This window comes from Centropristis striata, chromosome 2, assembly GCF_030273125.1.
Source record: "Centropristis striata isolate RG_2023a ecotype Rhode Island chromosome 2, C.striata_1.0, whole genome shotgun sequence".
Classification (NCBI taxonomy): domain Eukaryota; kingdom Metazoa; phylum Chordata; class Actinopteri; order Perciformes; family Serranidae; genus Centropristis; species Centropristis striata.
In genome coordinates, this window is record NC_081518.1 from 33,497,251 (window position 1) to 33,511,626 (window position 14,376).

Consider the following 14,376-nt stretch of genomic DNA (forward strand, 5'->3'; position numbering starts at 1 on the left):
CTGTACAGTCTATATATAAAGGCGTTTTACAAAATAAATTGAACAGTTCTGTGAATATCATGCAATTAATCGTATTTCCATATTTATTTATTTATTTATTCCATATCCTCTCTGCTGGTAACAGTTTTATACTGGGAAAAAAAGGTGATAAAGAATGACAATAAAGTGTTTATCCTTCATGTCAGCTCGCTTGGAGCGGTTTCAGTGAATTTACCGTAAATATCACAATACGGGAGCACTACATTATATAGAGACGGCTGGCTTGACTACGGAGAAGCCAAAGACGGCTCACTTGACCGCAGTCAGAATTGTGCCATTGTGAAAGCTGTACAGCTGCAGGCTAACAGCTCCCTTAGCCTGGCCCCAGGTCTAGCCCCTGATTAAAAAATGAATTAAAAAAAGTTTCATAAGGGAGGAAATGCAAAATAAAAAATAGGGAACTATCAGTAGAAATATAGCCTACATAAGAGACAACAGAAAAAGTTTCCCCTTTCTCGTATGACTCAGTCAAAAAAGAGCTTCTTTAAAGCTGTCCCTACAGTAAATGTAGCGGCAGACTCCAGGCTGCCTCCGCTCCTCCTGGCCGCAGGGGGCAGTGTGGCACCTCGGCAGTGGTGGAGGAGCAGAGGTCAAAGTTCATAGCTGGGAAGCCGTGCTGGAGAACCAACCCACGACTTGAGAGCGAAATATGGATGAAAATGAAGATTTTACATTTTCTTTACTAGACTGCAAGGCTGCATACGTACTCAGCAATGTTGCCGAGGTGGTTGAGCGGATTCTGATGTTCGTACCAACCAAGTCGCTTCTCCGGATCGCAAGGTAACGATAGCGGAAAATGTTTCTATGCTAAACAACTTCGCTAACATTTAATGGCTGTCGAAGGAAGTGAAACTATTTTTCAGATACATTCTGCAAAGTTAGACGGCTGATGTGACAGCCAGAGTGTTTTAGGAGTACTTAACCTAATGTTTGAGTGTAAATGGCTACAGCTAACGTTACCCAGCCTGATCTAAACAGCTAGCATCGTTAACATCTTAGTGTGTGTGTTTGTGTTTATTTCAGTGTCTGCAGACTGTGGAGAAACTGTGCCCGGAGAGTGTTGAGGACTCAGCAGCAGCTCACCTGGGTGTCGGCCTGTGGACCGTCAAACACAGAGGCACATGTCCTCTGCAACATCCTGGCAGAGGAGGTGGAGGTGAGTCATGGAAAACTGTACTTGGCCATTGTGCAGCAGGTTGATATGGTTAATGTTAAATACCATCCATCCATCCATTCTCGTCCGCTTATCCGGGGCTGGGTCGCGGGGGCAGCAGGCTAAGCAGGGCATTCCAGACGCCCCTCTCCCCAGCCACAACGTCCAGCTCCTCCTGGGGGACCCCGAGGTGTTCCCAGGCCAGGCGAGAGATATAATCCCTCCACCGTGTTCTGGGTCTTCCTCGGGGCCTCTTACCACTTGCGAAGGAGTTCAAGTATCGTTGGGTCTTGTTCACGAGTGAGGGTAGAACGGACTGTGAGATGGACAGGCGGGTTGGTGCGGCATCAGCAGTAATGTGGGCGTTCTACCGGACCGTTGTGGTGAAGAAGGAGCTGAGCCTGAAGGCAAAGCTCTCGATTTACCGGTCCATCTATGTTCCAACCCTCACCTATGGTCATGAGATTTGGGTAGTGACCGAAAGAACAAGATCGCGGATACAAGCGGCTGAAATGAGCTTTCTCCGTAGGGTGGCTGGGCTCAGCCTTAGAGATAGGGTGAGGAGCTCAGACATCCAGAGGGAGCTCGGAGTAGAGCCGCTGCTCCTTCGCGTCGAAAGGAGCCAGTTGAGGTGGTTTGGGCATCTGGTAAGGATGCCTCCCGTTAGAGGTGTTCTGGGTACTTCAAACCTTTAGGAGGCCCCGGGATGTTAAATACCAGGGGAAGGTAAACATCCTAATGGTAGGGATTGTTTTCAAGATTCATGTTACACGCTGAGACAGAAATGATCCCTCTTGTAGTCTTGGGGTAAAACCTGAAAATAAATCCAGGTGCTGATGAAAGGATGTTTGTTTGTCATGTATTTTGAATAAAAATGACGAATGTGTGGTGTATATTGTTGGGCCACGCGTTGTGTCCATATTTGTACTAAACAAAGATTATAACACATGCTCTTTGCTTCCGTTTATTTTAGAAAGTGTTTCTCCTGCCCAAAACAGTTCTGGCATTGGTAGACTGTGAGGCCTACAATGGACAAGCTTACTGCTACAGACAGAATAAAGGTTGGTATTCAATACTCATTGCTCTTTGACTCACTCTAGTCAAGACTGTTCATTACACATAACTCTGATAGGTGCACATCACTCTTATGTATAATTGTTTGGGTTCTGTGAGTATTCCGGTCCTTTTATAATATGGAAAATCTATCTTTTTTTGGAGATGCATCATGTTTAGTGGACAGGAAGGGTATGAAAAATTATGACCTTAAAAGTAATTAAAGCTGTCAAATTGGCAAGCTGGCAAATTCAGTGGAGTAAAAAGTACAATATTTGCCTCAAATTTGTACTTAAGTACTTTAGTAAATGTACTTATTCACATTTGGACACTGCTTGAAATCCATGTCCTATAAGGTGCATTGTGTGAGGCAATCCTTTTGAAATTCTAATTTATTTATTTGAGTCATATTAGCTTCATAGTGTGATCCATCGAGAAGCTTGTATTATGTGTGTTTTACACGTGTTAGATATCTGGCAGATTGATGGAATTAGAACTGAAGAAAGCTTTAAAACATTTTTTCTGTTAAGTTTTTCCTGCAGAACTAAGGGTCAGAGGACAGCAGGAGTCGTGTGCTGTATAGATTGTAAAGCCAATTAAGTGAAAATTATGATATTAGAATTTCACAGGATATACATAAAATTAACTTAAAATCTTTGATAGTTTACTCAAACACAGAAATGTATTTTTAATAAATGACCAATTCCATTGGACAGCCCAAAACTTGACTTAGAATAATTAATTAATTATTAATATTTAGTTATCATCCATAAATAAATATGCATTCTAAATAAATTCAGCACAATTTTTTTCTGGATGTTTGTGCAACTGAGCACTGCTATGAAGCTCTCGGTTCCCTTTTGGTCAGTTTCAACTTCCTCTTTGTCGCTGCAGGTCACATGTTGTGTGACGTATTAAATAATTCTGCAAACGTTGTTACGAGTGATCACCTGCACAAACACCCCATTAGAAAGTATTATGGCACGTCTGTCATTAAGTTACTCTAAAACCAGAAAATATATGTTAAAGGAGTTTGTTTATAGTCAGTTTAAGTCATGATTAAGTATTTCATCCTACATTGCACACTGATTTAAAACGGTGGTAAAAACTATTAATAAGAAAAATATTGAAAAATGGTCAAAAGTAGGAAATAAAGGCTTGGGTATAATTTGCTTGTATTTGCATTTATTTATTATAATAAAATTATTTATATATATATATATATATATATATATATATATATATATGCACACACACATACATAGCAGTGTTTTGCAACACTAAGATGAGTAGATTTACAGTCTCATTGTTAATGTTCCTTGCTTGTGTAAGTTTCTCTGAATCTAAAAATGTTGCACAACGAACTTTAAAATGTCCAGCAGTATGTGCTTAATTTCCATATTAAAATAAGAAGTATATAAAACGGTGACCTTTCTCATTAACACTTTTTTTTCCTCTCATCTACTCTGAAGCAAAAAGGAGTCGCCACAGTCCAGACGCAGCTGAAGAAATGAACTTGCTCTTCCCAAAAGGCTGTGACATCATGGGCGTCTCCGCACCAGGCATAGTCTGTAAGTGTCTTTTCTATCTCTCATATCCCCAACTCATTCCCCCAGTAAAAGCACAGATCATTAAGGTTAGTGTTAATATAAAAATGTCTCTTAAATGAGCTTTTAAACTATGGCGGTACAAATATGTGTGAAAATGAAAGCTCACCAGGTGTCTTGGGTATATCAAAGTGGAATACTTCACCTTTCAGCACCGAGGACTACACATTAATCCCCACGGCTGCTGCCTCTTTGGAAAGCAACACTGGTGGCTGGCGCTTCCCTTCCTCTCTCCCTCTGATAGATTGCCTAGTCTGTCTGGTGCTGTGCTCCCCATTTCTCCATATAATCACAAGCCTGCGGAGAAGTGACTCTCCATCAGCCACGTTCTCTTTCCTCAAGATGATGGCTTATCACGCTCCCAACGTCTATCAGGTTTAATGGCAGCCTCAGCTGTTTGTGATAACACTCATTTTGTGATATTGCAGCTAAGGGTCAGTACAAGGTCGCATCTAATTCAATTGAATGAAAACTTTGATTGGATGAGGCTGAATCTATAGATTACTTGTAATAAGCCTGCCACATAGCCTCGAGTACATGTAATTATTTTGCGTGTTGGTAGCGGGGCTGCACAGTATTAAAGAGATGACTGGTGCACATAGCATTTCTGCATTACTGTGTATGAATTCCATAAGCTGTAGCACAGTGGAGGATGGGGATGAATGAGACACTAGTGTGCTGCATTTGCTCATTTTGAATAAAGTGAAATTAATTTGTACATATAAAATGTTGAAGATATCAATGTGCATCTATAGTGCATGTACTTTGTGGTTCTTGATCACGTGCCAAGATTCTGCAGCTTTTCTCTCCAAGTAAACAGCTGAATTCAGTGATCGTACAAGGTCAGCTGTAGAGAGGAACTCATTGGGCAACTTACTTCTTACTTTTCTTTTCTTTTGGCTGGAATGAAAAGTCAGACTCATTGGCTCCACAACACATGACGTGTGTAAGTTATTACATATAAAGTAACATTTCACCACATGCCTGCTCCTCTGTGCAGTGACTCCTACTGGCTCTTACTCCAGCCTTCCTCAGGAGTACCAGGAGGGGGAGGCGGGCTTTGCAATCATGCTCCCCAGCATAGAAGGTGTCCACATCAAGCCCTTTCATTTTTGCAAGAAGTCCATCTCCCCAACAGCTCTGAAGGAAGCAGGTGAGTGTCGGCTCAGAACAGTTACTCAATAATCTAAAGAAATCTAAAATCTTCCAGAATGTATTTTTTACTCCTTTGTTTGTGGGACTTTCTTTCCAGGACTAGTTGACAACCCAGAGCTGCGTGTGGTGCTGTTGTTTGTTTATGAGGCATATAAACCTGGAGGAGCACGCTTCCTCAGTCAGATACTGGAGCCACTGGCTAAGAGCAAAGCTCTTATCGCCGGAGGGCTGGTAGAAAGTGTCTTCTGTCCTCCCAGACACTGGTGAGTTAATGTCCTTCACTCAACCCTCTGAACCCCTGATCTCACTGGAATTCACCAAATATACGCCATTTATTGTAGAGACTTAACTTGCCAACAGTCCTTTAACGTAACATGTGTCAAGAACGCTTCCATAAGAAAAGGTAAACAAAGAGAAGCTTAAAATTGTCTGTCTAATTTAAAACATTGCCAAAAATAATTAATTTGAACTAACTACATCCTGTTAAAAACATTATTTTGTGCGCTCCTCAGGACAACTAGGAAGCCATGATTGATTTAACTGAGAACAAGGGTCATGTGACAAATGAAAAATTGGAAAGAAAAACAGGCTCTTTACACAGAGCAGAGAGGAGAGGACAGGAGAGGTTGCAAGTAGAGGTTGTACAAATGCAAAAATAGTTCAATATGTGTAGCATGTGGAGACCCAGCTTTTTTCCAGTACTGTGGAGCACTTACGAATGTGTTGTGTGTGTATATATATGTGGATTTCATTTGATTACAATTTAAAAAAAAAAAAAAATGTATCAAAGAAATTCAACTAGTGCTTTTTTTTAATGAAAAAAATATATATAACTGTTATTCTGCACAAATAACATTTTTGAATTAAGTGTGTTCAACCATTGTTATTTCTTGACTATTTTGGAAAGAAAAAAAACAATTGCATTGATTTCCTGTTCAAGTTCAAATACTTTGAGACTGCCTCAAATGCAGTTTAACAGAAGGGTTTTTCATAGGTAATCTCCCCTTATTTTATTTTCTATACTTCTCTGTCACTTATACCATTTATAGAGCTGCCAATAACATCTGATTGAATTTATGAAACGCTTAAATGATATGAGTTAAATTGGCATTTTTATGTAATATTTCTCCCATCGTCTCTCCCTCTGTAGCTGTAGCCAGGGTGCATACGGTGTGGTGGGCCTGGCCCTGAGTGGTCCTAAGGTGCAGGGGGCGTCTGTGCTCTTGGACCAAGACATCAGCAACCCGAAGGCAGCTGAAGCCACAATCCGGCGGCTAAAGGCAGCCAAAATCCCCGAGAGGAACACCCTAGGCTTCATGTTTGCCTGTGTGGGGAGAGGCCAGAACTACTACAACAACCAGGCCAACGTCGAGGCCGACGCCTTCCACAAGGTGTTCCCCAACACCCCGCTCTTCGGCCTGTTCGGCAACGGTGAGATCGGCTGCGACAGGATCGTTAAAGGCGACTACACGCTGTGTGACACTGACACGGACAGTCTGCAGCACGAGTACACTACAGTCATGACCCTGGTCCATCTAGGCTGACTGACTGACCAACAGTGACAATGGACAACCGGGAGACCAAGACGGCCCATCATGCTGTTTGCAACAGTGGTCGGGAACAAGACACATTCTGTACAGAGTCTTACTCAGAATATTGCTGTCGCCATTTCTGCTCATAAAGCAGGAAAATGATCCCTTTAGCCATCAATGTAATGGCATCATGTGGGAGAATGTGCCCCTCTGAGACTTCATATTAAAACTAGTGACTTTCACATGTTTCAGATATAAAAAGACAAACTGATTATCTTTTAGTAGTCACATGTGATAGAGCACTCTTGTAAAATATATTTGTATATATTTTTTTCCTTAAATTTCGCACACATTTAAGGCATATCTTCCCCTCTTTGCAGGTGAGTAAAAAATATACTCTCCTGTGTCCCACAAGCTATTGTTAAAGTTGTTGATTCAGCGCAGGCACTTTTTTATTCATGTACGTGAGAGGAGTGTGCTCCCTCTTCCACACAACCAAGGCAATTTTGATTTGAATGCTCTTCATTGTTAGGCAGGTTTTACACTTTTGTCTCATCAGTGGGGGGACAAAAAATGGGATAGCCTAACAAATTATTACTCAAGTTATGTATCTTCCAAAGTTCAATTAGGGAAAGGGAGAATCTTATAGTGCCTCTTTTTCAGTTAATATCTTCCAGCTGGTAATGGTTGGGCTTAATGGTTACTTACTTACACAAATGTAAAACAGAAGAGAGCAGGGCAGAATGGCTGTACTGTTGGCCATGAAAGTGACCCGAGAGTGGCAGTAACTCTGTTTCATCTCACTTTAGTTTCGGCTCTTCTATAATTTAGGTAAAAGTTTTTTGAAAATTAAAGATATACTATCCGAGGTACGAAAAACATGATGCAATTGGCAAATATTATGATGTATTTGGTATCCTTTGTTCAAGTAATAAGTAGTAAAGGAAAGATGTTTAAAATCAGATAGTATAGTCTGAGATTAACTACCTAGCTGAATGTTTGGGGAGGGAAAAGCTCCTAATTTGACAGATGCCTTTACACAACAGAATATCTGTCTCTCTCAAAATCCATTAATGCTTTATTAATGTATTATTCTCTAGATGGCCCTTTCATTTTCCTTACTAAAAAGAATATTCTGATGACATGAAGGTGCAATTTTCTAGTATGTATATGTTTGTTCAGGTAGTTCTATGTTGATGTTCAGCCTCTCTGTAAAAGCTGTTGCAAGAATGAAAAATTCCAATATTTTACTTTTTAAAATACATAATTACAAGTCCTTCTTTGTATCATAATACATCTGTCCGTGAAGAGGAAATTAAAAAATGTATTTCAAATTAGTGTTTATGGCTCTTTGAACAAAGTTGTTTTGGTGTAGTTGCACTTTTCTACATGTGCCAAATCATGTGCTCATCTCTTTCAATAAATTACATTCATTACATAGATATGTTTTCTTTTATTTTTAATAAGTATTCTTTTTTCATTTAAGGCCAGCACCACAACAGCATCTTTCCAGCCAGTCTCTGATCACACTGGGCGTCACGCATCCTTCCTCGGTTGTAACTACAGGCCTACTACTGTTAATTCAGATCACCACTTTTTCCTTCTTTGCGCACACCCTGAAATGTGAGCCTCAGCCTATAACATCTCTAGCAGCCCACGTCCAGGCGTGTTTAAATAAAGGAAGAGACGCTTGAGATTGATTGATGTGCGCTTTAACCATCGACTGGCTAATCCCGATGAATGACAAACGGTTAAGCCAATTGCTGGAAAGGCAATTTATATTCCCGTAGTATCTTTATTTTGGGAAACCATAAAAAACCGCTCATGACACGGAAAGGGACGACCTACCAGGCGTAAAGCTAATAAAATCATCTGTGGCGATAATCCGCTCTCAAATTGGCCTCAATCGGGAACTGAGAAAATCTACTCATAGGCTTTCTTTCTCTCTCTCTCTCTCTCTCTCACTCACACACACACACACACACATACACACATACACACACACACACACACACACACACACGTCCACCCCACTACATTTTTAGACTGCTATGTCGTGACCAGAGCGATGCAAATGTCACACGATTCATTGGCTACTGTCAGTCTCCGGCACGAAAACGTCAATGTTTTGATGGCGTTTGGATGAAATTCGCCCCGTGTTGCCCGGCCGCTGCTGTGTGGAAAAGGGGGTCGGTGGAGAGCCGAGGCTCGCGTCGGGCTCGCTTCAGCACCTGGACAGCTCCTTTCGCAGGGTTCCCCGCTGCGCTCGCCGGGGAAACCCTCGGCTGAGGAGCGGAACCTGGATCTGGATCTGGAGCAGCACACGCAGCCCCCTCAACACTCCCAGCCAGGAGGAGAGCGCACTTTAAAACAGGCTCCTTATTTGATCTGCTGAATAACACTTAGATGCTAATATGATCTTGCCGAGTGACGATGCTTCTTGTGATTGAGCTACAGCCCTCTCTTTGGTTTTGCACTGAAATCCAGGCAGCGCAAGTGGGAGCAGCGGAAGCAGCAGCAGCAGTGGTGCTCGTCCAATGCAAAAGTGCTAAGGATAGCTGCAGCCTACACACACTGCGAGCCTGCTGCTGCTTCACTTACTCTCATCACCACCGAGGGAGACATTACTATCAGCAAGGGGGCAGCGGGAGGCACGATTACCCGTCAACAATGTAAATCTCACACAGGTAGGTCCTTTGCTGCGAATAAATAATTAATCTATGTACAGAGAGGTCTGTTTAGTTGTGTGCACAACTCTCATTTAGTTTGAATGTGATACCAGCAAGTACACCAGTTCAGTTATAGATGCATTTCGTTCCAGGAATTGAAAAGTCTAACATGCATTCAGTTCTGCGACAGTGTTTATTATTTTTTATTCACTTGGAGTGTGATTAAAAGTTTACATTTCCAAAAGTCCCTTATGTTTGTAGTTACAAGTCTTTTGGTAACTGTGGAATATTAAGTCAATATTTTTTATGTCTTATATTTTCATTGATTTAAACTTTTCAGTAACATTAGTGAATTATAAAGCTGCAAGCGTTGGGCATTATGCTATTCTGTAACTTACCATTGCTGAGGACAAGCCCTCAAACAGGTTCCTCGTAGATTGTCAAGTGTGTGATGAAAGCAAGGAGCACCACTCATTTAAAAATATTTTTTCATCACCAAATAAAAGAAACAAATCATAAGATGCAGGTGAGAAGGAACTACAGTTAGCTAAACAATTTCACTTTATTCATATATTGCCTTTAAAAACATAATTCAGAAAGACAAACAGTGTAAGGCCAAACTAAAGCAAGCAAATAAATTAGTGTAAAAATAATAATAAAAAAAGCTGCAAAAGCATAGTAGAGAGAAGACAAATAAAAACAATGGAAAAATATCGATACAAATTAAATAATAAAAGCAATAAAACTATGACATCACATAAAAGCAAGTCTTGGTCTTAACAAGTGTAAAAGAGGTCACTGATAGGGCAAGTCGTATCTCCTCAGGCAGGTTGTTCCAAAGCTGATGGCAAAGGAACGGGGGTCACATTTAGATTTCAGAAGGTCCCACCTGAGGATCAGGCTGCGACTTGACTCACATGGGGGTCAACATTTCAGAGCATCTTTAAAAGTAATCAGTAAAACCAGCTCTAAATCGAACAGAGAGCCAGAGGAGAGGAGCCGAGAGGGAGTGATGTGATTTGTGATGTCAGTGAGATTGTCCCTAATACAAGAAGTTGTATTGTTGCCAAATCTGCCTTAGTGTTTAGATACAATTTTGATTGATATTGAAATGCTGCTAATTTCAATACCAACGTTCTGTATGCCAGCCACCCTGATAGTTATTAGTCCTGTCTGTGACATAGTGAATGTTGTTACGTTTAGATCACTTAAATAAGTTCTTCACTTGCACTGATCACCACATTCTTTCCAGATTCAACATGAAAGCAGCATCTATCAGGTGGAAAGGTGAACTGCAGCACTAAAACAGCCAGAACTGAGTGGAAACCTTGTGACACCCATCTCCACCTCTCTCTGTCAGCAGCATCATGGCAAATGCTGAGTGAGTACAGTCCATTTATTTATTGTCTTCCTAACCCTCTCCTCAAATTCTAAACTAGCGTATTAAAAAAAAAAAAGTTCCATCATGTAGCAAAAAATGGTGTAGCAGTGTAACCTACAAAACTATATAGTCTAATGTCAGAAATGCAGATTTGTAAAAGGGAGTGCCTGTAGGACATAGACCACATTCATTTTCCCAGCATGCCTCTTTTTTCCTGTTCCCAACTTCTTCTCTTCACCCAGTCTCCTCTCTTTCACTGTTTCCCACATTTCCGTGCCTCCATTCCTACAATAATGACATTTATTCGCACAGACAGTGCTACCGTTGAGGTGTCTCTGACCCTCGTCACTCTGAATGCTAAACACAGACGCACACTGAGATGCAGAAACACACCTGCACAATGCTGATTACAGAGCATCCATTCTGCAGCCGTAAACACAGGTCACTATGTCAGTCCTCTCTGTGCATTTACATACAGTATATTGATTATTATTACCCATGGTTATTACAAATTAACACATTTTGCCAACAACTCCTCTCCACCTCCAGTTTTCTCCCAGCTTTCCATTTTTAAACTGTGCTCTCCAAGTGCGTAGTGAGAACAGCTGATGCATTACCGAGGGAACGTGCTGCAGCCTGTGTGTATGTTTGTGAGTGTGTGTGAAGACAAAGTGAGAGGTAAGGGAGAACACTGAAAATCATTATTCTCTGTTAACTCATGATTCTGCTGGCGTAGCATGACTGTCTAATTTGTCTCGTCTTAACTAGCTGCATTTATTCCCTTGACCTAGATGAATAGCCCTAAATCATTGCTCCATTTGTGCTCTTATAAGAGAACCAGTTCTGCTCATGGTCCCATACAGAGCTCATCTCAGCGGGTCTCGCTGGCAATGTCATATCATGCTGGGTTTAAGGTGAAATGCATCCTAAAACAGATGACTATAGCTCACAGACGCTTTCGACTGTGCACCAGAAAGAAGCTTTTACTCTCAAGACTGATGATCTTGTCCCTTAGATAGAATATAAAAAGAATTGAGAAACAAACAATGGTTTTAATTCCTCCTTTTATTATTTAGAAGAGGAAGGGCTTTAACAACCGGGTGTTTTCATAAATGATAAATTATTCATGTATTAGTTTATTTAATCTATTTATTTTCGATTTTTTTGTAAATATGTATTATGTAAATATATATGTTTAGGGGGGAAAAAAAGTAGTGGAGAAGGGTTAGGTTTAATAAGCATATGCTTATTAAACATTATTAAATTATTAAATATTATTATTTAATAGCATATGCTTCATCCTACTCCTTTTCGGACATGTTGCGTTCACATTATAGCTTTTGTTTTGACTATTGCTATTTTTTTGTTTTGATTATTCTCATTGGATTTGTTTGTTTTTGAGTTTACTTTGTTGTGTTACTCGCACATGTTCGAAATAAAAAAGCTGAACTGAACTGAACTGAAATTTATCCATATATACCAAATCTTTCCATCTTTGTGATTATAGTGAAGTAGCACTGGATCATTTACACTTGGTGATTATTCGTGAGACATACCTTTGTTTTATAAAAAATCCCTGCTTGATTCTATGTAAAGAGTCTGACAGTCTCAGTTTTATAAAGAGTCATATTTAGATTTTAAAGAACAAGCAGGCTATGAATTGGTGTTCTGTCATATCAGGGCTTTCTTTTTCAGTGGTGGAAGATGTAGCTAGGTATTTTATTTAAGTAGAAGTCCTTAAATACAGTGGGTGGATCATTAGACAACCACCGCCTCTCCGGCATAAGAGAAATACACACAGTTGACTATAGTTGTTTTTGTTGTTTTGTGTCTTTGTAGTCGGGATGCATCTCTCTGTGGTTTTGCAGTGTTGGTAGCTGTTTTGAATATCTTTGTAGTTGTTTTGTGTCTCTTTGTAGTACTTTTTTGTTTCTCTTTGTACCCCTTTTCATAATCATTTTGAGTCTTTTTGAGTCTCTTGGCAGCTTATTTGCATCTCTTTGTGGTCATTATGGTCTCTATATACTCTTTTGGTGAGTCTATCGTTTTTTCTTTGTTGCCATTTTTAGTCTTTCCTTGGTTGATGCTCTTTGCGTGACATTTTATAAATGAAGGTCAGGAGGGCCAGTGACACATGCTGTTCAGTAATCCAGTGACTAGTGTAAAATAAAAAATATTTTTTTAATTTTTAATTTTTTAAAAAGTATCTCATTTAAAATCCTATTTAGGAAAATCAGCAAAAAGCACTTCTAGTATCAAAAAGAAAAGCTCTTGTTCTGCAGAAAATTGCCCCCTTTTACTGATGAATTAATTTCTATGATATTATTAGATTGTTAAGTCTATTCTACTGTTTTGGCTGCTTGAGGGGGAAGCTGGTGTTTTTCTCTCACTACTTCATATGCTGTTGGGTTGTTTAGTCCAGAGTTTCCCAACCAAGGGGTCAGGGACCCTTCCAAAGGGTCACAAAATAAACCTGAGGGGTCGATAGAGAGATCTTCGGGGGAAGATAATCAAATGGGATTGAAAAGTAGAAAAATATTCTGCCACAGGAATTTTGGTTTTAATATTTGGACTTTAATGTAATTTCATCTTTTTGTGAAATACTGGACAATTTTGACCTCTTTGGGCCTTGAACTTGGAGTCACAATCTAAAAGGACTTGGAGCCACTGTTTTAATATTTGTATTTCATAAGATTTAATCTAAAATCTTAAAAGTAACTGTAGATGTATTCAATAAAGAACAATATTTACCACTGAAATGTAATGAATTCACAGTTGATGGTACAGATCAAGAGGTCTGAGACACAACATGAAATTAAGCCACCATCTTCCCTAATTCCCAAGCACCCACAGAGACAAACTGCTGACTGTGCAAAAAAAGGTGTGGTTTATTGACAATATTTAATTAGCTCAGGGTCTGCCAAGGGCAATAAAACAAAAAACAAATACCCCTAAACTAAATAAGCAATCACTCTGACCTGCAACAAATAAAATAAGTCAAAATTCCATCACACCTTTTATTATTTTACTTATTTGTATTAACACTGGCACCCACACAGTTACCTCAGCTAAAATACAACAACAGTTGCGACAAACAGAAAATGGAAACACTAATGTTAAATACTTCAAAATTGTACTTGAGCGCAGTACTTAAGTAAATGAACACTTACTTTCTCACTCACTTTACTTTTTGCCTCTACTTACTTTTTTCTTACTGATTCTATTTCTTTTCTGTTGATGTGTCGATGTCCAAGATTTTCTGAGATTAACATGAGGATATCAATGCAGTGTTTCACAAACTCACTTTTTTAACAACAACCATCGCAACTCAATTCACAATAGGTCTTATCTGTAAATCATGAGACAAGCCAATTTTTGCATAAATGAAGGCTCCTGCACATTCGTACTGCCAGTTTTCACCTCATATTATCTTGATATTGTTATTGAAAACACATATGCTTTTTAGTATTTCACTATGAAGGAAATTTCCCTTTTTGGCAATCCAAATACACTGTCCTATAAAGTAACCTATAACCTATAGAGTTGGAATAATTTTGTTTTCAGACACAATCCTGTGTTAATTGTGGTTTCATTTTCATTGTGATATGTTTTGGAAGAGATTGATTAATTAGGTTCTGAGAAGATATACACTTTATCTGTCAATGATAAATCACATTGTCACAATCATTGGAAAGAGGTAAAAAATTTATTTTTCCAACTTTATGGGCGACCATGTAATATCTCCCCTCATGGGGGTTAGACCCAGTCTCTATGTATGACTGGTATA

At 39.6% G+C, this 14,376-nt stretch overlaps 2 protein-coding genes across 3 annotated transcripts in view; both read left to right on the forward strand.

Moving 5' to 3' along the window:
• Positions 1–632: 632 nt before the first annotated feature.
• On the forward strand, positions 633–7,979 carry fbxo22 (F-box protein 22). Its single transcript, XM_059359418.1, has 7 exons — positions 633–819; positions 1,063–1,195; positions 2,166–2,253; positions 3,718–3,816; positions 4,853–5,005; positions 5,105–5,270; positions 6,158–7,979. Exons 1-7 carry the CDS (start codon positions 689–691, stop codon positions 6,549–6,551), a joined length of 1,164 nt encoding a protein of 387 aa, XP_059215401.1. The 5' UTR covers positions 633–688; the 3' UTR covers positions 6,552–7,979.
• Positions 7,980–9,106: 1,127 nt separating this feature from the next.
• The window catches only part of LOC131992218 (transmembrane protein 266-like), a 58,949-nt gene continuing 53,679 nt past the window's right edge, over positions 9,107–14,376 (forward strand). For both annotated transcript variants that reach the window (XM_059357707.1, XM_059357712.1), the window contains exons 1-2: positions 9,107–9,226; positions 10,461–10,589. In XM_059357707.1, coding sequence (XP_059213690.1) covers positions 10,576–10,589 — 14 coding nt within the window. In that variant the 5' untranslated portion in view covers positions 9,107–9,226; positions 10,461–10,575. The remainder of the gene's footprint in view (positions 9,227–10,460; positions 10,590–14,376) is intronic.